Source organism: Thalassophryne amazonica, chromosome 15, assembly GCF_902500255.1.
Source record: "Thalassophryne amazonica chromosome 15, fThaAma1.1, whole genome shotgun sequence".
In the NCBI taxonomy this organism is placed as follows: Eukaryota; Metazoa; Chordata; class Actinopteri; order Batrachoidiformes; family Batrachoididae; genus Thalassophryne; species Thalassophryne amazonica.
Genome location: NC_047117.1, coordinates 20,275,171 through 20,303,054, shown reverse-complemented (window position 1 = coordinate 20,303,054; position 27,884 = coordinate 20,275,171). Strand labels below are relative to the sequence as shown.

At 40.4% G+C, this 27,884-nt stretch overlaps 1 protein-coding gene across 9 annotated transcripts in view; it reads right to left on the bottom strand.

Moving 5' to 3' along the window:
* The window catches only part of lrba (LPS responsive beige-like anchor protein), a 395,517-nt gene that overhangs the window by 264,203 nt on the left and 103,430 nt on the right, over positions 1-27,884 (bottom strand). For all 9 annotated transcript variants that reach the window (XM_034188370.1, XM_034188371.1, XM_034188368.1 and 6 more), the window contains 4 exons: positions 18,899-19,080; positions 12,515-12,599; positions 11,701-11,834; positions 7,716-7,777 (listed from right to left, as the gene is read on the bottom strand). In XM_034188370.1, the coding sequence (XP_034044261.1) occupies positions 7,716-7,777; positions 11,701-11,834; positions 12,515-12,599; positions 18,899-19,080 (463 nt within the window). The remainder of the gene's footprint in view (positions 1-7,715; positions 7,778-11,700; positions 11,835-12,514; positions 12,600-18,898; positions 19,081-27,884) is intronic.

Sequence of the window (27,884 nt, the reverse complement as noted above, 5' to 3'; positions counted from 1 at the left end):
GCTGCCTCTGGGGTCCCACCTACCAACAAAGATAAGTAGGACTCCTTCTTCAGCTTGACGGCATCCCTTACTTACGGTGTCCACCACTGGGTTCGGAGATTGCCGCCGCGACAGGCACCAGAGACCTTGCGACCACAGGTATGAGCAGCCGCATCGACAATGGAGGTGGAGAACATGCTCCACTCGGACTCCATGTCTCCAACCTCCCCCGGGATCTGTGAGAAGCTCTCCCGGAGGTGGGAGTTGAAGACCTCGCTGACAGAGGGTTCCGCCAGTCGTTCCCAGCAGACCCTCACGATACGTTTGGGCCTGCCAGGTCTGACCGGCTTCCTACCCTCCCAGCGGATCCAACTCATGATCAGTCGACAGCTCTGCCCCTCTCTTCACTCGAGTGTCCAAGACACGTGGCCGAAGGTCAGATGATACGACTACAAAGTCGATCATCGACCTCCGGCTCAGGCTGTCCTGGTGCCACGTGCACTTATGGACACCCTTGTGCTCGAACATGGTGTTCGTGATGGACAAACTGTGACTAGCACAGAAGTCCAACAACTGAACACCACTCGGGTTCAGATCGGGGAGGCCGTGCTTCCCGATCACCCCCCTCCAGGTCTCACTGTCACCGCCCACGTGGGCATTGAAATCCCCCAGGAGAACAATGGAGTCCCCAGTCGGAGCGCTATCTAGTACCCCTCCCAGGGACTCCAGGAAGGTCGGGTACTCTGCACTGCTGCTCGGCCCGTAGGCCGAGACAACGGTGAGAGACCTGTCCCCGACCCGAAGGCGTAGGGACGCGACCCTCTCGTTCACCGGAGTGAACTCTGACACTTGGCGACTGAGCTGGGGAGCAATAAGCAATGCGACCCCAGCTCTCCGCCTCTCCCCGTGGGCGACGCCAGAAAAATGAAGCGTCCAGCCCCTCTCCAGGAGTTGGGTACCAGAGCCCAAGCTGTGCGTGGAGGTGAGCCTGACTATCTCTAGTCGGTATCTCTCAACCTCCCGCACAAGCTCAGGCTCCTTCCCCCCTAGCGAGGTGACATTCCACATCCCAACAGCCAGGGGCTGTGAGCATGGACCGAGCCGCCGGGCCACCTGCCCTCGACTGCCACCCAATCCTCTCTGCACCCGACCCCCATGGCCCGCTCTGCAGGTGGTGAACCCACAGGAGGGCGGGCCCACACCACTCTTTCGGGCTGAGCCCGGCCGGGCCCCATGGGCTAAGGCCCGACCACCAGGCGCTCGCGCGCGAGCCCCAACCCCAGGCCTGGCTCCAGGGTGGGACCCCGGCTCCGCCATACCGGGCGACGTCTCGGTCCTTGATCTTTTACTGGACATGGAGTTTCTGAACTGCCCTTAGTCTGACCCGTCACCTAGGACCTGTTTGCCTTGGGAGACCCTACAGGGAGCACAAAGCCCCCGACAACATAGCTCCTAGGATCATCCGGGTACGCAAACTCCCCCACCATGATAAGGTGGCAGCTAGAGGGGGAGTATAAAAATAAATATATAAATAAAGTATATAAATAAATTTTTTTTTTTTTAAATGCGAACGTCAGTTGAAATGTTTCGGCATTTCAAATTTGATTTGCAGATGCACCCCTCCCTCCCCCCCCACAACACACACACACACACACACACACACACACACACACACACACACACACACACACACACACACACACAAAAAAGACAGTTCTGCTGTACCTATAGCATTTACACATCACTGCATGGGCCTCATCTTAAGGCCCCCTGACACTTTTACAACTTTGATGCACGCACTTGCAGGCCCTGTGTTGTGAAGGAGAGTAAACTCGTCTTTAACAGGTGTAGACTGAACGTGAGATGGACGCCAGCACGTGCAACTGCACAGAGAATTTTGAAATATTCAAAAAATCTTTCACACATAAATGTCATGCAATGTTGCGTGATCTACTCACCAACACTACGTGCAGCTCGTCAAGTCGAGTAAAGAAATGAACAGAGCGAATGATTGCATCTGTGCACTGCATCACAGCGCAGCTTGTCTGAACAATTACGAGATGTTAAATCTATCACAAACATACTTTTACAGTTGTACACAAGGAGGAAAGACCATGCAAATGTTTTACCAAGCCATGACAATGTAAACGTGACAAATAATACCTTTTTAGATGGCTCCAAATGCTTTCTCCAGCTTGTTCAGCGCGCGCGCCCAAACAGCTGCTGCTGGAGCAGTCCTCTGTGATTCAGGAAGCGATTAGAGCCGTTTTCAACAGCTAACTTGCAGAGAAAATGATTACTCCATCACAAAATTATTATTTTATATACACAGCGTCCACACACAGTGCATGGCAGCCGGTCGAACAAAGCACGGCGTCCAGCTGGGAACACAGCGGGTGGGATCGTCACAACGATGTGCATGCAAGTGCACACATCAAAGTCGTGCAAGTGTCAGGGGGCCTTTACATCCTGCAGCGCAAATGTCACTGCTCTTTTGCAAATGAAGCAGTTCTCCTTGTCACCCCGACATCCACATTCTTTAAATAGCAGGGGATGTCTGCACCTTATGGGATATGGAGAAGACCAGGTGGGCAAAAATGAGGAGGAGGTGATGCAGGAATGAGGAATTCACTTGCTTTACTTCAGGGAGCTGTTGCTCATGTAAATGACCTACTTTCCTACTTTGATGCCTTGTGCACAGACCACTTCCTCACCAGAAAACCTCTCACTTCATCATTAAAGAAAAAAATCTTTGAAAAACATGTGAAGAGAATTTTTTTTTCAGGATAGGTGCAGCAATTTTATGAATTAATTCTTTCCCAAGGAACATTGTTTGACATTAGTTTTCATCACAAATGGACTTTATTCATCCAAAAGGAATTAATTCAAATGATAAGACATCCATCAGACAGGCAAGTGATATCATTTTAGAAATCTGCTGCTCTGGAATGGTCCAGATCTCTGCCATGTAGTTCACAAAGAGTGGCATTGCTGCACTGTCCAACACATTTTTTTTTTATTTATTGAATATTATTTTAAAACCTTCCTCATATATAACACTACTTTTGTGACGTAAGGACTTTGGCAAACCTATTTCTAACACCAAAATAGTTTGTCCACATGAATAAAAACATATATTCACTCATGATTTAACGACTTCCTAAAAACACGTTTCATATTTTCAGCATTAAGAGCCAAATTACATTGTTGGCACAGTGTTGTAGACAAACGTATGTCTCACATTCAGAAAACTGAGATTCCTCTGAACATTTTGATTTATGACACATGGGCATTATAAGATATGCAAGTACCTTAAAGAGGGAATTTCTTAAATTTCTTAATTTCTTTGACCCAGAGGGTTAACATGAAACAACTGTGTTTAACTGTAAAAGGTAGACTTAAAATAAAATATTGTAGAAGACATCAACAATAAGCTTAATTTTCCAATTAACAGTTGATAAATGAAACAAAAAAAATGCTTTGAAATGCAGAATAAATAAAAAAAATAAAAGGTTTCAAACACTGTTTGCTGCACTGGTATCATATCTAATTTTGACCATCATGTATCCATTGCCCCTGAAACCTACAACTCTCTCAGCCCTCCCTTCCTTCCACTCCATGTACAGGATGCATTTTTGATAAATGGCAGTAGAATAGATGGGCTGACAGAGGGGCCAGACAATAATGGCTGATCTACAGGACACAAATGCAGCTACTGAGGAGATTTATGGGTCTCTGCTCAACATACACTGTCCAGTATCTGATGAGATGATTTCTCAAAGCTCTGGACAGCAGCAAGCAGAAGGCAAGTCTTTCTGTTGTCATGACACATTATTTATTAATCAGATGTTTTGGGGTAGAGACTGCTTCAGAATGTGCATTCAAGAAGCAACACATCAGCCAAAAATGTGACACACATGCACTGCAAAAGTGCAAACTCTTACCAAGCATATTTGTCAAACAACTCATCAAAATATGTGATGTACACTTAATATCCACACACAACCACTTTTCAAAATTTCAGTAGGATATGCTTTTTTGCATGATACTGCTTACAAATCTTATTTAGTGAAAGTCTTGGAAACATCTCGTTTTTATGCATATGAGACAAAATTCAGTAAGATGTTTAAGCTGTTTTTAATGTCAAAGTTGTAACACTTCCCATTTGTAAAATAAAGCCCAAAATGAGGTTTGTTTGTTTTTTTTTGTTTTTTTAAAGCTAATTTCAAGACCTTATTTGACAAACGTTCGAGTTCATTTTCACTTGTACCATTGGCAGGCTTTCTTTTTAACATGAAAAAGTGCCCTGCGAGAGACTGGCAACCTGACCAGGGTGCACCCTCACCTCACGTCCTATGACTTCAGCCTCACCCCCGAATCTTAATTGGAGTAAGCGGGTATCGGAAATGACTGAATGAATGAAACGAAGGTGTTTTTAACTTGTAACAAGTACAAAAACAATCTGCCAGTGGGACAACTGAAAATTCACTTCACGTTTCCCTTACTGCTCTGGCAAAAGCAAGCACCACAGAGCACAAGCTGTATGGAGTATCTGTAACATACCAGACCGCTCCAGACAGCATGCATCTCTAGCTTTAGAGATGGCTTTCTTTTTATTTCAGAAAGTTCTTGGTTTTTATTTCACCAGTGTGAACAGCTCAGTTATTTTGATGCCAGGCTACAATGTAAACTAAAATTAAAATACAATGCAGGTTGTTTCAATTGTGAAACAAGTGCTGGGTGATTTCTTTGCAAAAGTGTGAAAATGACTGGACCAGGCAGTACAGTGGTCAGGTCACTTTAGACAAATGTACTTTGGTTTTTAATTGCACTCCTCCCACTGCACTGTTGTTCTGTTTTTCTGTTGCACACAGCCTTTCATATTTCATATTTTATCTTATTTAGCACATATTCTATATTTTATTTTATCTTAGCATTTTATATTGCTTTCTGCTTAATGTTGCACCATTATATCAAAGCAAATTCCTAGTCTGTGAATCCTGTTCACTGGCAGTGGCAATAAACTTCTTCTGATTCTGATTCTAAATGTGTGTGCAGTGCGGTATGTTCAAAGACTCACTGTTCACTGACCTCTTTATATTTCCTCTGGAAATATAATATGCATCCATAATCCAATAAAAAGCATGCCATACTTTTCTTAGTTTTCCAATGTTAACATTTACGTTAGCTTTGTGGTAAAGTCTATAACCACAGACATTAGCACACAGACTGCACACAGTACTGTTGTGAGCATGCCCAGTAGCTCCCATGTCACGGGGCTGAATTCATTAAATATCACTTTTAATCAGCAGTAACCTGGTGTAAAATAGTATGACACACAACTTTAGGCATCTACTGTGATGAATCCGGAATGATTTCGTTATCAATGGGAGGCCAGCTTTAGATCAGTTCAGAGGTCTGTGTATTGATGTAGTTGTCTCTATTTTAAAATAATTTTTTGATTTGTATCAGGAAATTATTACACCCCTAACTAAAACACACTGGATTTCAGGATATTCTTGCCCAATATGCAATTAAATACCAAGTTTTAATTGGTACAAGGACAAAGTATGCCCATATATGAAATAACTATTTCTCTAAATTCATTTTAAAGCCAAGTGGGAAGAAGTGGAAGTGTTTTATTTTTAATGCTCCTACTGTTACAGCTACAGTAAAGGATCATCAATCCTCCTTTTGTATACGCAGCAGTCTTAGAAGATCAATATAACAGGCAAGAACAAGGCATCGTGCCACCCCAGCAGTTAATGTCTGATCAAAATGGTCCTTTAATTAGGAGGACTGTTGTAGCTGTTTTGAAATGGGCTGCTATCAAATGGTGGTTTACAATTCCCTCCTCAATGCCAAACTGATGTAGCCGCCGCCAATGCAACTTTCATAGGATCGCTGATTAAAAACTGCTCTGTGGTCCCAAGCTGCCTGACCTTTAACCCTGGCTCCACTCCATCTCAAACCACGGGAAAGTAATTAAAATTTTGCCAAGATGGTATCAGATTGCATCTCTGATGAAGGTGTAGGGGTTCTGGAGCAGAGAAAAATCAATCAAAATCATCTGTGTCCAGTGGTTAACTTGAAGGCAGGAAGGAGTCAAAAGATGGCCGTGGAGCTGCTTCCTGTATGAGAATTGAGCACTTCCTCTGCCGGAGGACTCTGCAAGCTTAGCTAAATAATGTCAGCAATCAGAGCGATGGTTCAGTCTGCCTGCCACACAACGACAACAAACACACAAATAATTACGCTTTGTAATTTAGCCCAGAGGAAAGTCTGTCACCGTTTTCTTCTTTTCCCCAAGTGAAAATCAGCATATCAGCACCAGCATTTCCCCCACGTCCCACAATAAAATTACATTTGCATTAGCTTTGAGAGAATATGGTTGGATGATTTATTGAAGCAATCAACGCGAAGCTGGCCAATCCCCGGTCTTCTCATTGAAGGTGTGTGTGCGTGTTAGCTAGCTGGGAGCTTAGCGAGGAGGAAAAAAAAAAAAAAAAGCTTGGGCTGGGAACCAAAGGGGTAAGTGAAGCATGAGCCGTGCAGTGGAGCAATCTCCGAGATTCTGCCTTTGATTAGATTAGCATTAAACAACACCCTGACAGATATGACAAATAGGTGCATTAGAGCCCGTCATTCTTCTCCCTTTGGTTTTCTATCTACCTTTCACTTGTGTTATTCCATCATTTCTGGACATAAGGGTTTGCGTTCCCTCCGCGCATCTCACTGGCCCAAATCTATGCGTGGCCACTGACACACAAACAGATGTGTATTCTCGCTGCGTTACCTTTTTAGAGAAGAAATTAAGCGAATAATGGAAACCAAATATGGTATCGAGGTTAAAAGGGGGAGAAGGTGCAGGAAAGAAAGCCAGATGACAGGCGCCATTTCTTTTGAAAATATAGCTGATAAAAAGCCGAGTGCGGCGCTGGAGAGGTGTCATTAATCAGATGTGTTTTTGTGTTATTGGAGACCTTTGTTTTTCATGAGCTGCTATAAACGGTAAAGGAGGAAACAAACAAGGCCAGAGGGGAGTTATTATCTGGTGTCCTTCTCACTGAGGTGCACATATGAGCAAAATTCAGAGTAGACACATTTACAAAAACAGAATAGTGTGTCGACTCTGAATAAATATTCTTTACAGTTAAACATACACGTAAAATGTACTGCATATTCATGTACACAAGCAGTAACTGAACTGCTTTGGAGCTCTTAATGCTAATAAGTTATCCTGTAGTGATCTATTGACATCCCTGATCATTGATCTGCCCACACCTGCTTATGATCCCCAAATTAGTATTCATGAATCCAGTAGCCGCTAAATAAACTTGGCAACAAAACACCCACAAGAGAACACAGAAGAGAGGGATAATCAATGCAAAGCACCATCAAATCTACATTATCCCTCCTCATCAGTTTGGCCCAGGCCACAGAGGCCGGCGCTTGGGTCAAAGGTGATCCAGACAGGTCGGCCACCCTTGACCTGCAAACCAATATTTGCAGCCAAAGATGCCTGCTTTCTAGTGTGTCTGACCTCACCCACGAAGATGGACGGAATGAATGTGGAAATGCCCAAAAGTAAACGGGGTACTGCGGAGAGAAGATAAGGAATTGGATGGCTCGCTGGCCACTCTGCCGCAGGATTTACACTCAAGGTGAGCCTTATAAATCAGATAGGTAGAAAAGTGGAGGACAGGGATACGAAGAGATAAAGATGCCAGACTTGCCTGTGAACACAGCAGCATGACCAACTCCACCACTGAACTGCTGGACTTCATACACACCAGGCCTGCAGTAATACAAGGAGAAACAGAGGCATGATAATTATTAAAAACACACACACACACACACACACACACACACACACACACACACACACACACACACACACACACACACACACACACACACACACACACACACACACACACACACACACACACACACACACACGACAGTAGAGAAACAACTGTGCTGGCTTTTATTCAATAAACAAGAGGCACTCTTAATGACAGCAACCAGTCAATATCCCCCTCATTAGTGTGCAAATGTATGCAAATATCATAGCAAGGCAAGCTAAAGCTAATACATGTTCTCCACATGAGGGATCCAACATGTAACCATGAACCTTCCACTGCTAAACACCCCCCCCACCGCCCCCCAAAAAAAAGAATTGAAAAAAAAGGAAGCGTCTTCACTGTATGCAAATATTGTTAGTGGTCTTGTTGCAACATGTTCTCCATATGATGCATCCAGGATGCAAATATGAACATTCAACCTTTAAGCACTGGTGTAGACAATTCTAGAAGCAGCATTTATTTAATAAATACATGGTCATTACATCTTGCTTGAGGGCCCAGTGCCTACCCGACAATACACTGAAACAAAAGAATCATTGCATTTCTATTAATTATTATTTAATGGGAAAGGAATAATTATAAACATGGAACTACATGTGCTCAACTTCTGTATTAAAAACCTCATAACTATGCAGAAGCAATTTTTATTTATTTCAATAAATGTCAATTCCTGATGAGAAAGAGCCAGAAGTCAAAAATTTATAGCGCCTCATGAAGTATGCAATGCTCAACAAATACAACCCCTGGCAATAATTATGGAATCACAGGCCTCGGAGAATGTTCATTCAGTTGTTTAATTTTGTAGAAAAAAGCAGATCACAGACATGACACAAAACTAAAGTCATTTCAAATGGCAACTTCCTGGCTTTAAGAAACACTATAAGAAATCAGGAAAAATAATTGTGGCAGTCAGTAACGGTTACTTTTTTAGACCAAGCTGAGGGAAAAAAATATGGACTCACTCAATTCTGAGGAATAAATTATGGAATCACCCTGTAAATTTTCATCCCCAAAACTAACACCTGCATCAAATCAGATCTGCTCGTTAGTCTGCATCTAAAAAGGAGTGATCACACCTTGGAGAGCTGTTGCACCAAGTGGACTGACATGAATCATGGCTCCAACACGAGAGATGTCAATTGAAACAAAGGAGAGGATTATCAAACTCTTAAAAGAGGGTAAATCATCACGTAATGTTGCAAAAGATGTTGGTTGTTCACAGTCAGCTGTGTCTAAACTCTGGACCAAATACAAACAACATAGGAACTGGGTTTTAAAAAGGAACTTAAAAAGTATTATCTGAGGCAAATGGTTGAAGTATTGTGATGTATTATGCACTGATTATGAATGAATTTATTCTGAATGTTCATTATGATTTACAGGCCTTAATGGAAATCTATTATGTTAATGTACTGAAACTGTGATTAAAACATGAATGGACCCCAGGAAGAGTAGCTGATGCAGTTATACTGCAGATGCTAATGGGGATCCAAATAAATAAACAAATAAACAAAATAGGAAGGTTGTTAAAGGCAAACATACTGGTAGACCAAAGAAGACATCAAAGCGTCAAGACAGAAAACAAAGCAATATGTCTCAAAAATCGAAAATGCTCAACAAAACAAATGAGGAACGAATGGGAGGAAACTGGAGTCAACGTCTGTGACCGAACTGTAAGAAAACGCCTAAAGGAAATGGGATTTACATACAGAAAACCAAAACAAAAGCCATCATTAACACCTAAACAGAAAAAAACAAGGTTACAATGGGCTAAGGAAAAGCAATCGTGGACTGTGGATGACTGGATGAAAGTCATATTCAGTGATGAATCTCGAATCTGCATTGGGCAAGGTGATGATGCTGGAACTTTTGTTTGGTGCCGTTCCAATGAGATTTATAAAGATGACTGCCTGAAGAGAACATGTCAATTTCCACAGTCATTGATGATATGGGGCTGCATGTTATGTAAAGGCACTGGGGAGATGGCTGTCATTACATCATCAATAAATGTACAAGTTTACGTTGATATTTTGGACACTTTTCTTATCCCATCAATTGAAAGGATATTTTGGGATGATGAAATCATTTTTCAAGATGATAATGCATCTTGCCATAGAGCAAAAACTGTGAAAACATTCCTTGCAAAAAGACACATAGGGTCAATGTCATGGCCTGCAAATAGTCCGGATCTTAATCTAATTGAAAATCTTTGGTGGAAGTTGAAGAAAATGGTCCATGACAAGGCTCCAACCTGCAAAGCTGATCTGGCAACAGCAATCAGAGAAAGTTGGAGCCAGATTGATGAAGAGTACTGTTTGTCACTCATTAAGTCCATGCCTCAGAGACTGCAAGCTGTTATAAAAGCCAGAGGTGCTGCAACAAAATACTAGTGATGTGTTGGAGCATTCTTTTGTTTTTCATGATTCCATAATTTTTTCCTCAGAATTGAGTGATTCCATATTTTTTCCCCTCTGCTTGGTCTAAAAAAGTAACTGTTACTGACTGCCACAATTTTTTTTCCTGATTTCTTATAGTGTTTCATAAAGCCAGAAAGATGCCATTTGAAATGACTTTAGATTTGTGTCATGTCTGTGATCTGCTTTTTTTCTACAAAATTAAACAACTGAATGAACATCCTCCGAGGCCGGTGATTCAATAATTTTTGCCAGGGGTTGTATAACAGTTAACACTTGTGTAGCAACATGTATGCCACATGAGGTAACACTGGTATAAATATTTATATTCTACTGAAAAATGTTGCTGAGATATGGCCAGAATTTCCTAATTTAGACACCCTGATTATTACACAAAGTTATGCAATTATTATAGCAACCCTCATGTTGCAACATGTACTTCACGCAGTATAAATATAAACTTTCCACTCTGAAGCATTTGTGAGCTATAGCTGGAAATCCAAAATTAAGGTCCCCTCATTAGCATGCAAATATAACAAGCTTTAACATGCACAGCACAAGGTGTAAATACAAATTATCCACTTCCCAAAAATTCCAAGATATGATTCCCAAAATCACATTCCGCTCATTAACATTAAAAAAAAAAAAAAAAACCTCCACAGAACTTCCCATAAAATCACTACATCTACTTCAAAGGGGTGAACCATGTTGTTAAATATCAAGTGCCTAACATTTATTGATTTAGGATTCCCAAGAAAGTATCGACACAGACAACGATAGTGTCCATTATGCCATGTTCATAGGGGCAGGACAAATAGAGACACTTAAAGACACCAGACGACCAGGGATAATCTAACCTTGTACCATCTGCAAGGAAGTGGTAGTATTGATGGGTCTAATGAGCCAACATGATGTTACTGTAAACTAATACATATTTGGGCCTTGTATTACAGGCCTTGTTTGGTCAGCATATGTCCCATTGATCCCTAATGGTGCGTCCGGGGCTTTTAGAGAGCAAGGGGCCACTAGAGTGACCAGAGAGTGCTGCTTGTGCACAGACGCAAAAAGATGGTGGAGGAACCTTTGGTCTCTCAGTTAGTGTACAGATGAAACACAGATGTACCATTACATATGCAAACAAATACAGATGTGCACATGCACAAACCTCCCCTGACTTATATTCAAGCCTCGTGCAGCTATCAATCAACGTTCCATTTTATTTGGTGGCAGCACACATCCCAAACACTGCTATTAGTGGCCTGGCCTCTAACCTATCTCCCCCCCCCCCCAAAGAACCCTTCAACACAGCTTCTTGTGCTCACCTTCATGCTCATCAGTACACTGGATTAACAACAGCCTCTAGATGTTATTGCATTTAAACACAGGTAGCACTTTGGTGCCATTTTTCAATAAGACACAATGTGTGACACTGTACTCACTCGTTCCCTCGATCAGTAGCTCCTGTCCGTGACTGCCCAGCAAGGTCCGAGAAAGGAAAGGGGCAAAGTCCACGAATATCTCTCTCAACAGAGGAGCCGCCTTCTCCAGAGCGTGTTCCAGACGCTCTGAGATACTAGAGATGTGACCCAAAACAATGCACAAACACACAGGAAATGCAACTAAATTAAACTAGCATCCAACTTCAAAGCATGATGAGAAAATTAAACCCAAAATCAAGTAGAGATCTGTGATGAAGCTCACAAAATATTTTATAATGAAACAGCTGAATTAAACTGCCCAACATTGGTGCATGTAATTGACAAATACATAAAAAAAAAAACCCCACAAAATTCCAATTATTCCCCCATAGGATGTGCATTTATTGCATAAAATTTCATTGAAATCCAGTATTATACAGCATAATGCATTCATTAAAAAAATAAAAATAAAAGTCCAATCATATCCCTTTGAAGATGCCTCACCAGCATTACTTTTTCTTCATGCACATCTTCACATGGTGGGCTACCACTGCGTGTAATTTCAATGAAATCCACCAAACGGTTTAGGATGAGTTTACTCTTAAAAGTCTCCTGAACAGATGGACCGACAGATGGATGGAGAGGGCAATTTCTATATACTCCACAAATTTTTGTATGAGAGGGTATAAACATAAAATCAGCCAAATATACATTTTAATGCGAGAAGAAAAAATGAATTAGAAGAAAGCAGCAATAAATAGATATGCATAAATAACTGTGTGTGCATAAAGAGATGATATTGTTTGTGCATGCAAGAGAGAAGAAGATGAATCACCTCATACTGGGGGCTGTGTGCTGGGTCACAGGGGAGAGTGGGGGGACAGATGGCAAGCTGGTGCTGGCTGGAACCTGGCCGCCTGCTGCAGGGTGAAACCAAAGAACTCTGTTATTAGCCTGGATGTTGGAGAAGAACATGACACCGCGTGCACACACGGATGCAGTAATATATTATACAGTACGTGCAGCACTGCACCACAAACCATTGTAGAAGCATAATCCATATATTATAAAAAATAAAGTACACAGCCTCGATTCAAACATACCATATATTTATATTCAAATGACAAACTGGGTCACAAGAATAACTATTAATTACGGGATAGTGGCTGTTAAAATGTCTTCTTATCAAATCATGCAGCATGTGTTTCCACAAAAAGAATTCTTCCAAAATGGATGCTTCAAGATCAGTAACATATCACTGAGAGTTGCAGTAATACTTTAGGCATTTTTAAATATTCCATCGATGTCAATACATGCACAAGTAAAATACACTGATCAGAATGAGTCTACCAACGCCCAAAACAAACGGTTTCAGTTGGGGGAGAAGGGGATCAATACTTGCAATACACAAGTCCAGAATTGATATCATTCAAATTTGATGAGTTACAGATGAGATGGAAATAAGGTAGTACCATTTTTTATCCAGCAGAGCAAGTAATACATTTTTTTTTAGAACTAACCTGTGTATTATGCAAAGTGAACTCAATTTCAAGCAGACACGCAAAAATAATTGCGGACAGAGAGAGACTGGTGACAACACAACAGGCAGCGCTGCATTTTAAAACGAGAGTGTGAAATCATTTTGGGTTTTACAAACTGCCAGGAGATGTAGCACCAGACATGACAACATCGATATGAAATTCTGCCCCAAATTCTTATGAGGTAAAGTCCAGGCTTGTAAAAGATACACTGGTAAGCAGCACTGCAAAAATTTGGTTTACTAAATGTACAGTATGATGCCCCTGGGTGTGTGTGTGTGTGTGTGTGTGTGTGTGTGTGTGTGTGTGTGTGTGTGTGTGTGTGTGTGTGTGTGTGTGTGTGTGTGTGTGTGTGTGTGTGTGTGTGTGTGTGTGTGTGTTGGGGGGGACCTCACAAAAATGTGATGTGCATTGTTCTTGGAAATATGACTTGTGATATGAAGTGTATTATTCAACTTTTCTTTTAATCTAGTGTTAGAAAAAATAAAAAATTATATACCATATTTGTAGACCATCTTAAGAATTACAATTCATGTCAAATCCATACCCAAGTAAAAGTCATTAGTGTGTCATCTCACCCCTATCTCTTAAAATTTTGCCTCAGACCTACAGGACCCACATCCTACTTTCAAGCTGTTGTTTTAAGTGGCGCACAAAATGTCAGAGTTGTCAGCATACTGTCAAGGCTTAGATCATGATGGCAGGTTTTTCCACAATGCAAAGGTCGCCACTGTGGGACAAAAGATTCTTATATTTGTCCACTTCAATCAATCAATCAATTTTTTTATATAGCACCAAATCACAACAAACAGTTGCCCCAAGGTGCTTTATATTGTAAGGCAAGGCCATACAATAATTATGTAAAACCCCAACGGTCAAAACGACCCCCTGTGAGCAAGCACTTGGCTACAGTGGGAAGGAAAAACTCCCTTTTAACAGGAAGAAACCTCCAGCAGAACCAGGCTCAGGGAGGGGCAGTCTTCTGCTGGGACTGGTTGGGGCTGAGGGAGAGAACCAGGAAAAAGACATGCTGTGGAGGGGAGCAGAGATCGATCACTAATGATTAAATGCAGAGTGGTGCATACAGAGCAAAAAGAGAAAGAAACAGTGCTATGAAAGACTGACCTCACTAATCCTAAGATGTATCACTCCCTGATCAATGTGCCTGGTCAGCTCAAGCCCATCTTATAAATACATATCCACGTGCAACAGTATTATGTAATGAAAAATTTTTAATTTTTGTTTACAAGTGTAGAATAGTTAGATTCACTGCACTATTATACAAATATTGTAGAATCAGAATTTTTATTTATTTTTTTTGTAATTACAAAAATGTCAATATTTAGAACTAGTGTGGGGAAAATGAACATGTTTATTGTGGGATGAAACTGTACAGACTGCTGTCTTTGGTCCAATAATCCTCTGTAAACACAACACACTGTGTTATTGATGTGTGATAATTTTCTGTACACATTAACACAAAAATGAACAAGTTAATGTGACTATCATCCAGCCCTAGAAAGTGGTTTCACCTTTTTGTACACCCACCAATAACAATGGGCCGTACAATGGTAGATCAACAGCATGGTTGACAGCATGGCCCCTCACCCATGAAGATATCACTGCAAAAACCCTTAAATAAAGACTTAAATAACTCTTTTAAACATGTCTTTACTCTGTCCATCTGGATCTGAACAAAACTTAGTCAAACTCATCTTTGTACCAAATTTACTCCAGCCTCTCTTTTTGATCCTACTCAATTTTATCATTATTGTTCTGGGATAAACCAACCTAATCCTCAAGATTTGTGCATCATAAAATGTCAGGTCTGGGCACTCTGTTCATGAGCTTCTTAGTAATCCGTCTCATAAACCAACAAGCAGATGCGTGTGAAAACAGAATTTCCTTGCTTGGCGCAATACATTAGTTGTTATACATAATTAAACATTTTTTTTATTAAGCAGTGAACATGTGCTGTCATGAAATTGTGACAGGGGAAAAAAGTGGACTTTTCAAAAACAGTTTTTACTCATGAAGTCATTACTTAACAATTTACCCCTCTTTTTTTGCGACTGTTTCATTATCCAGCTAAAAGGTGCTTTATGCCTTCATTCTGGAGACAGACACTGACGAGGTACGTGGCCCATGTTTGATTGATTTGGCAGTAAATTCACTTTCCTGTGTCTCATAAATAAGCTAATGCCCAGCTGAATATGGAGGAGGGGGATTCCTCTGGTGCTTCGGCGGGCTTGTTTTTCCAGCCACGACAGTCTCAGAGCAGGGATAACTCTTAGGAAATGACAGACTGTGTAATGTGGACTGGAGTGTGTGTGTGTGTGTGTGTGTGTGTGTGTGTGTGTGTGTGTGTGTGTGTGTGTGTGTGTGTGTGTGTGTGTGTGTGTGTGTGTGTGTGTGTGTGTGTATACACGTGAAGGTGTTAAGCAGTGTCACGTTGGCCCGGAGAGAGCATCCCTCTCGAGCTGAAGTAGCTCCTTCAAACAAAGAGGAGTAAATGAACGTCTCCATTAGTCCTCCCCACTGCCCCACTAAAATCCACAAGCACACAGAGCATATTTACACTGTGTCGTCAAATAAGGAACTCTATGCACTTTTTTTTTTTTTAAATAGTTATTCACATGCACAAATCTCACTCCGTTGTCCTGCCTCCTCACTTAAACATGCATGGACACAGCTCACGTGTAAGGGAAAATATTTGCTTTTGGATCACTACTTATGAGCAAATAAATAAGCAAATCTATTTTTATGTGCCCTTAAACTTGTGATGAAAATGCCACAAGTTTACTACTGTGCTGCCAGAATATACAGTGCATCCAGAAAGTATTCACAGCACTTCACCTTTCTACATTTTATATTGCATCCTTATTCCAAAATGGATGGAATGTATTTTTTTTCCTCAAAATTCTACACACAATACCCCATAATGACAATGTAAAAAAGTTTGTTGTTTTTTTGTTTTATACATTTTTTTCAAATTTAATACAAAAAAAAAATCAAAAAAGAAAAAAACAGGTACATAAGTATTCACAGACTTTGCCATTGAGCTCAAAAGTGAGCTCAGGTGTCTCCTGTTTCTACTGATTATCCTTGAGATGTTTCTACAGCTTAATTGGAGTCCACCTGGGGTATATTCAGTTGATTGAACATGATTTGAAAAGACACACACCTGACTACATATAAGGTCCCACAGTTGACAGTACATGTCAGAGCACAAACCACGTATGAAGTCAAAGGAACTGTCTGTAGACCTCTGAGACAGGATTGTCTTGAGGTACAAATCTGGAGAAGGGTACAGAAATATTTCTGCCGCTTTGAAGGTCCCAGTGAGCACAGTGGCCTCCATCATCCTTAAATGGAATACGTTTGGATCCACCAGGACTCTTCCGAGAGCTGGCCGCCCGTCTAAACTGAGTGATTGAGGGAGAAGTCAGGGAGGTGACCAAGAAACCCATGGTCACTCTGTCAGCGCCCCAGCATTCCTCTGTGGAGAGAAGAGAACCTTCCAGTTGGACAACCATCTCTGCATCCACCAATCAGGTCTGTGTGGTAGAGTGGCCAGACGGAAGCCACTCCTTAATAAAAGGCACATGGTAGCCCACCTGGAGTTTCCCAAAAGGCACCAGAAGGACTATCAGACCATGAAAAACAAAATTCTCTGGTTTGCTGAAACAAAGATTGAACTCTTTAGTGAGAATGCCAGGTATGTTTGGAGGAAACCAGGCACCATCCATACAGTGAAGCATGGTGGTGGCAGCATCACGCTGCGGGGATGTTTTTCAGTGGCAGGAACTGGGAAACTAGGTGGATTGAGGGAAAGATGAATGCAGCAATGTACAGAGACATCCTGGATGAAAACCTGCTCCAGAGCGCTCTTGATCTCAGACAGGGGAGACAGCTCATCTTTCAGCAGGCCAATGACCCTAAGCACACAGCCAATATATCAAGGAGTGGCTTCAGGACAACTCTGTGAATGTCCTTGAGTAGCCCAGCCAGAGCTCAGACCTGAATCTGACTGAACATCTCTGGAGAGATCTGAAAATGGTTGTGATTCCCCATCCAACCTGATGGAGCTTGAGAGGTGCTGCTAAGAGGAATGGGCAAAACTGCCCAAAAATAGGTGCACCAAGCTTATGGCATCATATTAAAGAAGACTTGAGGCTGTAATTGCTGCAAAAGGTGCATCAACAAAGTATTGAGCAAAGGCTGCAAATACTTATGTACATGTGATTTCTTAGTTTTTATTTTTAATAAATTTGCTAAAATTAAAAAAAATTCATGTTGTCAACGTGTTGCGAGTAGAATTTCGAGGGGAAAATTAATTTCATTCATTTTGGAATAAGGCTGTAATGTGGAAAAAGTGATGTGCTGTGAATACTTAATACTTAGTAATTTTATTTAGTTACTTATTCATTATTTTTGTGGTAAAACTGTCTGAGAAATAAAGGGCATCTTATAATTGTGGACTGGATTTTTACATATCAGATATCTGCAACAATAGGTGGTGCCTGTGAAAGTCACGTGCCTCTTTTAATAACAGGTGAATATTATGACCTTAAATACAGTCTAAACGTATGGTACCGGATAATAGTTGTTGCACCAGTTATTTATCTACACAGCTTTAACAAGATCACCACCAGAACTGGCATATAGCATTCACAGCTAACGAGAGCTGACCAATACAAGCCTTTCACAAACATATCAGTATATGGTATTTTTGTTGATATAAAACTTTTATTTTTCTGAATAAACACTGCAGAAAATACTTTGCTTGTTGGAATTTATGTCATTACATACTTTGACAAACAGAGGGCACTCCAGCCTCTTCATCATATTAGCTACAAGAAACTGAGGCAATTCAACCAGCTGTCATCCATTTGCAGTCAAATATGCAAGGATCATTTTCATTCGTGACATATCGATATGATCAGACCTATCTTGTCAATGGAAGATGCAGAAGCTATGATTCATGCCTTTGTGTCTTCCACTGCTGCCACTTAAGAGCATCAGATGCAGATGACTCAGAATTCTGCTGCTTGAGTCAACTAAATCCAGGAGATTTAATCACATTCACTGGCTTCCTGTAACTGCAGGAGCTGATTTTAAGGTTTTGCTACTGAGTTATAAGGTTCTAAATAGTCTTGTGCCAACCTTTGTGCTGAACCTGTTAAAGCTTATGTGCCTTCTTATGCCATGTGATCACAGGATGCAAGTTTGCTCTGTGTCCTCAAAGTTAAACAGAAGTCAGCATGGTTTACTGCACCACTGCTTTGTGCAACCTCACCTTTGCTTTTTTCTTCCTCTCTCAATTTGCTTTCATTAGCATTATTTTCAAATAAGAGCACATTCTTTTTTAACATAAAAGATGTGGTTTTCAGAAATTTTTTTTCCAAAAACATATCTTGGGAGAAAAAAAAAAAAATACATGTGTCTTCTACTCGGGGACATCTTATATTTGGGTCATTACGGTTCTTTGTTATTCCACTGTTAATACAGCCTTTTATAACAGTTAATTTGATTTCATTATAACTTAACAACAAAACACAGCTATTGTCTGAAATACACAAAACATAAAAAACCTTGAATTTTAACTTTAAACAGGCTTGCCCCAAGTAAGCCTTTGCTGAATTTTGCAGATGCAAAGCCCAAATTGCATGAACACTCACTAGCTGCAGAGTCTGCAGAGGTGTTCTGGGATGCATCACCAGCAGATACCACAGCAACACTGTCGACAGGCGTACCACTAGACACAGAGGCAGCAGCAGCAGCTGCTGGGAGAGGAGTGGTCACAGAAAAGGAGCTCAGGGATGGCGCTGTGCCCACTTTCTTGGGTCCAACGACAACACTTCTGTAGAGGACAGAAATTATGTCAGTTTGACAGTATTATTGTAAGAAAATGCTGACAGTGCCAATTCACACCACACTGAAGACTTTCAGGTCAAGAATACAGGACAACTCGAACAATATCAGTCCATCTGGTGCAAGAGTTGATAATAAATTAAAAAAATACTTTAAACTGGACAACAGCCGATGTTTTTAAACATCTCACAGTTGCTGGAAAACGTAGTATTGTGCAAACAATTTACAAACAGCCTTTTAATTTTTTTCTGTATTAGCTGATCAACACAAAATCAAATATGAAATATCCAAACATTCCTATTCCAACAACTCTACTAATAATAATAAATTTATAGTAATTGTAAACTAATAGTAATAAATACATATATAAACAAAGAAACCACTCAATTCTAAAAACACATAAGCCTCATTTTAAAAACAACAACAAAACAAGAATAAATTAAAGGTACTGGGTAGCAAAATAGTCAATATACTGTGATAACAGTATATTAGGCACAAGACTTTTTTCTCATGAGCCACTGGAAACCACTTTAAACAAATGATGTTGTGGCACAACTTAAAATTTTTGGTATTCTGAAAGCTATATTAAGTATTTTATGGCAATGTCCCACCTTGATAATTTAGCCTGTGTGTGCAGATGTCTTAAAAATTTGGCAAATACATTGGCGTACATCTAAAACGTTGTGGGTAGGTTTTGTATGAGATAAGCGCACACTGAAGCATGCCGGTATATGTCATAGTACGGCAAAGTCATTAAAAAATTTTGCACAATATTTTCATACGTCCCACGTATGCTGGCCATAAGTTGTAGGTACATTATGAGATTGTTGACACCTTACTCGTAAGTTTCTCATAAGTTGAAATACATCGAGATAATAGTGTACCCAAAACATACTTCTAACCTAGAGTCACTTGCTTTGAACCCATGTGTAACCTGTATCAAACTAATCTCTAACGCATATTGATGTATGTAGACGTATTTGGCGTGTTCCGGACGACCACAGAACTTACTGAACGTGTCAGCAAGCATATTGGCAGCATTTTTGATACATCTGCATATGCTGACTAAATCATCACGGTGTGACAGCTGCATACCTTATTTGATGTAGCCAGCGTATTTTCCAAAGTTTTCATAAGTCTGCATACGCTGCCTAAATCATCAAGGTGTGACAGGCCCTTTACGTACCACATACAGAACTTGAATTAAAGAAAATAAATGCAGAAAGTGTGTCATTAAGGAAAAATTAGAAAAGGGTATGTTTTTGTAAGTTTTGTATTCACCCATGAAAAAAAGTAAAATTAAAGAATTTAAACCAATTTGTTGAGAACAAATCCAAATATTAAGAGTGTGACATTATTCATAAATCATATCACACATGCTGTTAGAATTTTATTCTAACAAAAATCACAGGCATGTACATTATTTTGAGGGAGGTTTTTTGTTGTTTTGTTTTTTTAAGGAACGAAAACAAATTTATGCCACTTCAGGACGTCTCGGCAGCAAAAGGAGCCGCCGGCCTTTTTCAAGTAGTGACATTGTACAACTCGGAGTTTAATTCCAAAGAAGCAAACAGCAGACGGGAGGAGAGCGGCATGCAGATAAGCTGTCAGTTTAGACCAGGGCTCTGACAGACCACTGGCCATATCAAAGCGAGACTGGCCCTTTCTTATCAGTGCTGACACAAAGAAGGCAGGCTCTAATCACTGGGAGCTGCTCCCTCTCAGGAACACGAACCCGTCCACTCTCACCAAAGCACATTGCATTCATACATTCAAACAAAGAAAACCACCGCGGCTTACAGACGTTACTTTCCTACATGCTCTCACGATGTTTGTGCACACTTTCTGCACGTGCACACGCAGTCTGAATCCCTGTGGTGTACAGATATATGTGGCTACTTTTTCAAAGCCCGTTCTTTGGTTGATTTAAGGCAGCTTATCAGATCTAGTAAAAGTTACTGCGAATGTTAAACCCTGACTACTGCTGGCTTTTGAATGAGCTACGATTTGAGAAGAAAAAAGCTGCATACAGATCCCGTTGGCTTGACAGATATGTGTAAAATAACACTGAACGCACACAGAGGAGGTCAGGGCTGCTACATAAAAATACCACTCAGATCACCTATGAGGACCTCTTGGCCTTAGGGGAGAGTCTTTATTTTTTTCATTTTTGGTAGATTATATAGTTTGAGGCAAAAATGTGTTTGTGACAGATGTGCTGCAGAGAACTGTCAGTTTAACTTGCAACAATTTATAACAATAGTGACAAGTTACCAAAAAAGCATCCAACTCAATATAATCCTTCTCAATATAATCAGCACATAGAAAGTAGGCTTATATAGAATTAAAATCAAATAAAATGTTTTATTCTGAATCCACAGCAATTAACCAGCAGTCACACGTGGCCTTGTGATCTTAGGCGTAGGAGGTGGGGGTGCAGGGGGAGCAACTCCCCCCCCTCCCCCCCGGGCTCGGCAAAGCAAAATGCTCAACATCGGGCAGATGGGCTGGGAAATTCGGGCATGGGCCATGTAGACTCTGAATACAGAACAGATTGACCTAAAATGTCAGACTTATTTTCGCAATTAATGTAAACAATCAAACCGCTATTTGGTCACCAATATAAATAGAAATATGGGTATATAAATATATGGTAATTTAAAGAGTCATGGGAGTTTCTGAAATACGGGCAAATTTGGTGTCGCCCCCCCAAATAGACCCCACCTCCTACGCCTATGCTTGTGATCTAGCAGGTCATCAGTGAATAATATACTTTGTTTATTAGGGTGGAAATGTTTTAGAAAAAAAAAAAATAAAATTTTGCTAAATTAAGAACTCTAAACATTTCTGTGTCATGATACCAAAAGACATTCTAGCTATAGCACTTAGCATTTAGCATTGTGATTAGAACGCCTGCCTTCCATTCCAGTGACGGATAGTTTGACTGTCGGTGCAACTGACAACACTGATTTTCACATGTTGTGTGGCCTGAAAAGTCCAAAACATTTCGCTAATCTCCCACAATTTTACTGAACACAGTCAACATCATGATGGTGCTCTTTAATTGTTTAAGGACTGGTTACAGTCCCACCAGACCTCTAAGGTTTTCAGACAGTGGTTTCCTGCTTGTGCACAGAGTAAAATCAGTGTCAGGTAAAAGTGCATTCAGTCACTGTGGACCCATCTTAAGGAATGTTTTACCTCATGAAATATGATCTGCAAATACAGTTTCCAGCTTTAAATGTAAACTTAAAACCTTTGTGTTTTATCAAGCATACAAAAAATGGTGATGTGACCAAGTCTGAGTGTGTTGTCTGTGTGCACATACATATATATGTGCATGTATGTATGAGTATGTGTGTGAGAGTGTATGTATGAATGTTTTTGCTGGGGGCTGAGGGGAAATGATACTGGAATTGTATTATTTTTTTATTCTTTTGTGTGCATTTCATTTAATTCAGTGTTTTTAGACCATGTAAAACACAGTTTTCTCTGTAATGAAATGTGCTTCATAAATAAATATGACTCAACTCAACTGAATGCAGAACGTGAGCATATGACTTTCTCAAGTGTTTTTGAACAATCTGACATGTTCTCATGAAAACTTAAAGGTACTACGCTTTAATGGCATCTAGGGCTGTAACTAACAATTTTTGTAATTGATTAAGTAATCCATTCTTTTTTGCAGTTAATCAATTAATCTCATAATTAGGTTTCTTTTTTCCTGATTAGTCAATTATCCTTTGGTTGATCTGCCAGTAAATCATAACCATAAATTGTACCACTAAACGTTCAACCTTGCTTTCAAATATTTTGTCATAAAACTAGTTATTTAAAAAATAAAATCCCAATATATAAAAATTCATGAAATTCATGTACAGTTTTGCCTCATCTCAAGACACAAACAAAAATAAAATCATTATTTTTATTAACAGTTCATTTGTATATATTCTGGATTAATAAGTTTGTTGTTTTGTCCATAAAATGTAACAAATATAAAATTGTTGAAAAATACCAATGAGTGTTTCTCAAAACCCAAGATGACATCATTAACTGTGTGTGTTCATAACCCAAAGATTCAGTTTACAATCAGAGAGGTGCAAAGACACCAGAAAACCACATTTAAGAAGATGAAATCAGAGAATTTGGACAACTAAAATAAAAATAATAAAATCAAATTTAAAAAACAAATTGGTTATATCCTGTCAGGAGTGCACCTGCCTCATGCCCTATGATGGCTGGGATAGGATCTAGCACCCCACCCCCTCCCCTCCGTGACCCTTAATTGGAGTAAACAGTCATAGAAAATGGATGGATAGATTGATTAAATTGTTATTTAACAATGAATTAGTTGTTGCACCTGTCAGGTCAACGTAAAGATGCTTAAACATGAGTTTAAAATATTAGCTTGTTTAGCTAACCTTTGAGCTAGAAAACAGCAGGTTAAGGACAGCAGGATGACCTTGAGCTTTACTGGCATCTTACTTCTACTAGCTAATGTTTACACTTAATCATTCAAATTGTGATAGAATGCCGATAGCCAAGAATGGTCAAGAATCAAGTATCTGATAAAAATTTCTCTTCAAATACTTGGACTGGATGCCGGTGTCAAGGGTGGTGCTGACGTGAAGCACCGCAGGTGTCAACAGCAGGCGGGAGAAACTGAGACAGAGAATCCTGATGTCTTCAGGGCTGTGTGTGTGTGTGTGTGTGTGTGTGTGTGTGTGTGTGTGTGTGTGTGTGTGTGTGTGTGTGTGTGTGTGTGTGTGTGTGTGTGTGTGTGTGTGTGTGTGAACCCACAAACACGTAAATATATGTATGAGGGTACAAATAAATTCACCATCGCACAAGTGTGTTTGAGTCTGCCAGTGAACATGTCCGTGGATGTGTTTGACTATCCATCTGTTCTCAAGCAAAGGCCCAGTGAATTATTCAGCAGGTCATTAGCCACACTTATCATGAGTGGGCCGCCCCAGTCGATTAATCAGCCGTCAGTGGCCCCACTCAACCCACAAACAGGAGCCCAGGGCAGTGCGTGTGTATGCTGCGCTCAAGCTGAATTATTTAAAGGCTTTAACCTACAATGGATCAGCACCGCAACCACTGTGATTCCTGTAATCTGTGTTATTTCAAGTAAAACAGCTGCAGGAATGAGAAACGAAGGACATGCAACTTGGGAATGTGTGCGTGTAAAAATATCATTCTCTAGTGTTAACCTCACAGTGGGCCTGTTTCCACAGAGGGGCGTGGACTCCCCATCTTGGCTTTGATCTCCCCTTTCACCCTCGTTTCATGCAACCCCGTGCATGTAAATGCTCAGAATGCCATTCATTTACCATACACCCTGCTTCCAATTCAAGTCCAATTTAAGTCCACAGCCTCTGACATTCTTCCTGTGCTGTGATTGGATGATGACGGCTGGCGTGGGAGAGGCATTACCTTGACGACATCAGTGATTTATGAGTAAAGCAACTGGGACCAAAGAGGCAACAAAGTACAAACACATCGTCGTTTTTCCTGGAAGGAGTGAATGCATAACAGGATTTATTTAAAAAAGAAATACTTTTTTAATCACAATAATGAATATAATAATTGGGGGGGGGGGGGGGGGGGGTTTAAAAAAAAACAACAAATAATGCTAATCATCATTTACAGTGGACTTCTTTTGCAGACATGACAGACTTCAGTCTGTGGGAAGAGGCACATCTGGACACCAAGCTCGCAAAAAGAAGCCCACAAGGAAGTGTCAAATCTTGCAGGTCATTGAATGGCCACTTAAGGCCAGCTCCAAAAGTGAGTCACTCCCCATACATACATCACCATGCTAAAATGTCAAATTCTTACTGCCTGGTACAAAAAACAGTTTTGGTCTCTGTAACTAGATTCTTTGTTTATGCAAAATGTTTATGATTTTATGTATATACTATCAGTTCAAGCTATTTTAAGAAAGCTAAATCTATGAATAATTAGAGGTGTGGTCACTTTCAATGAAAACTGCGGACTAGTGATAGAGTTTGGGCTCCTGTCAGCTTCACTGTGGTTGTCTTTTCTGAGCAATTTATTACAAATATGTAAGATAATAGTACTTACTGTGTGAGTCATTGAATTATCAGATATGGTAAATGGTAAATAGACTGCATTTATATAGTGCTTTTCCATCTGCATCAGATGCTCAAAGCACTTTACAGTAATGCCTCACATTCACTCTGATGTCAGGGATATCAAATCATCTAAGAAATCTGTGCTGCTGCACTATTTACATTGAGAGAAAATTTAGTATTATTTAATTTGTATGTTAGCACCAATGAGTATCTTACTGAGGCAATATGCCAGCCATACTTTGTTCTAACCCCATCCAAGAAACCCATTATGAAAACCATCGCCAAGTCTGAAAAAATATGCATTTATCACACACCCAAGCCAAGATTAGCATGCTAACTTTAGCTTAGTCAGGAACTCTGAGATGATTGACATGTTCAGGCTTCATTTGTCCCACTCAGGTCACACCCGTATTCCAACTCTTTGTCCATTTACAGAGTGGCTGGGAGTTACGCAGCATCAGGTACTACAGAAAAGGTGACATTTGGAGCCACATCATTTGAGCTTCAAATCCTCTCATCAGAAAACCTATGGGTGACGCCACGGAGGGTTTGACAGAGTGTCCAGACAGTCTCTGCTGGACACCCTAATTTTCTAACATTTTGCTGTGGAAAAAGTACGCAAACTCTGTCAAGTTACATGAGGAACATGAACAAACAACCTTCTTTTAAATCCAGCCAGAAATTCTCAGTTGGACTCCAGGACATTAATAATGTTTCCAAATTATTCCTGTATGTATATGACTGTATGTTTTGGGTCTGTGTCTTCCTGCAAAAAAAAAAAAAAAAAAATCTGGCGTAACTTGTCAAGTTTTGTGCAGAATGTCTCATATTTTCCCTGTAGTTTACACCAACTATTTTCCTCTAAAAAGCCTCCCAGGGTCTGCAGCTAAGACTCATCTCCATAACAAGCTGGTGCTTTATGGAGGGTTTGTGTGTGTGTATATATATATATATATATAAAATGGTGTGAAACAATGTATTTAACTTTGATGGCCAAAAAAAAAAAAACTTTTGCCAAGTATTGGTCTTTTTGTGGAAAATCATTAGTTCAATTTTGAGTAATCATGCTAACAATCAATCAACCTGACTAAAAGCCGAACTACTGCATTGTTGTACATTAGCGCTATACAAGGCCCATAGAAAAGAGAGCAGACATGCACATCACTCCAGATACCACCAAAGTGCAGCGGTATGGTCGTGAAAACCGGCTGCAAGGCAATGGCTGATATTTATGGCCACTGTACACGAGATAAGAAGTGACATCGCCGTTATCCCCCCCACAAAATGTTGCTTCCACTGCTCATAATTACAAAACACTGTGACAACCAAAGGCAAGCCGACCTGCAGGAAAATTAATGTTTAACTTCAGTTTGGAGGGGAATGCAGTTTTAGCCATAATCAGTTTGGTGTTTGGTGGAATCCAAAGCCTGTGTTGACTGTAGACTGCAGTTCCCACTGAAGCGTCTACTGTTTGAGGGAATCACATGGCCGAATTGGTGTCGGTGACGAGATGTCATCACTGTAGAGTAGCAAGTGAAGCCCCACAACACTTCATTAAGCCAACATGACAACACATAATTTTAATGAGCATTTTGCTGTCCACATAATTACAGGTATGTGCATGCACTGTATCCCGGACAGAATTTATGTCTGGTATAACTGACACGCACCAAATGTCGCCATTTTGTGCTTTGAGACATCAGCTCAACAATGAAACCATCTTCAGCCACTCTTTCTGTTGACATGTATAGCTGGTATTTTAACCACCACATGACAGGACTGCAGAGAGGTTTATGCGAGTTTATGTACAGGCGTTCATGCGAGCATGAGAGGACAGGTAGGCAACAGATGCCTCTTCAAACACCTCCATACTTGAGAAAACCCAGCAGAAAGCTCACTTATGGAATATTGGCAGAAGTGTCTATTCATAAGGGACTAGTAAACCCTCAGGTCAAAACGGTGCATCAAGACAAGACTAAAATATTTGAAAACCCTGCTGATAATTAGCCCACCTCCCCATGTGAAACTAATCCTGTATGAACAGAGCTTCAGGCACATACACCATACAAATAATGAATCCAGTGAATGTGTTTTATATTATCATATTCATACATATTTTTTTTTTATCCGAGATTGAAAAACAGCTGTACACGCATTAGCATTTGCTTCCCAATGAAGCGTCCTGTTCGAAATTTCTTGGTATCGTATGTATTGTTATGCAAATCAACTCCTAAAGTAAACTCCTAAAATATCCCGGCTCAATAACTGTTTGCCACAACTGTTTACTATCAATATACAGTAATATAACAATTACTGATAAAGGCTTACATGGATTTACTGGATAAACACCTTTTATTCCGGACATTAATGTGTCAACGTGGAGTACTGACTATGGACAGGCCATATTCAAGAAAATCGCACGTGCAGAGTTAGCATGTGAGGTCCCGCTAACCACAGTTGACGCTAACGATTAGCTTTAATCACAATTATCATATGGTTAGCAGTCAAACCACAATTAGAATGTCTGTATATGCTCATGCAAACCACTAATGTGAACTGCAGTTAGTGTTTTCTTTAGTGCAGCCCGTCAGTCAAACGTCAACATTTAACAGCCCAGATATAAATACGATCTGCTACAGGAAATCTGGTGATTATCAGAAAACTTTCATCAATGCAATAATAATGTGAGGCA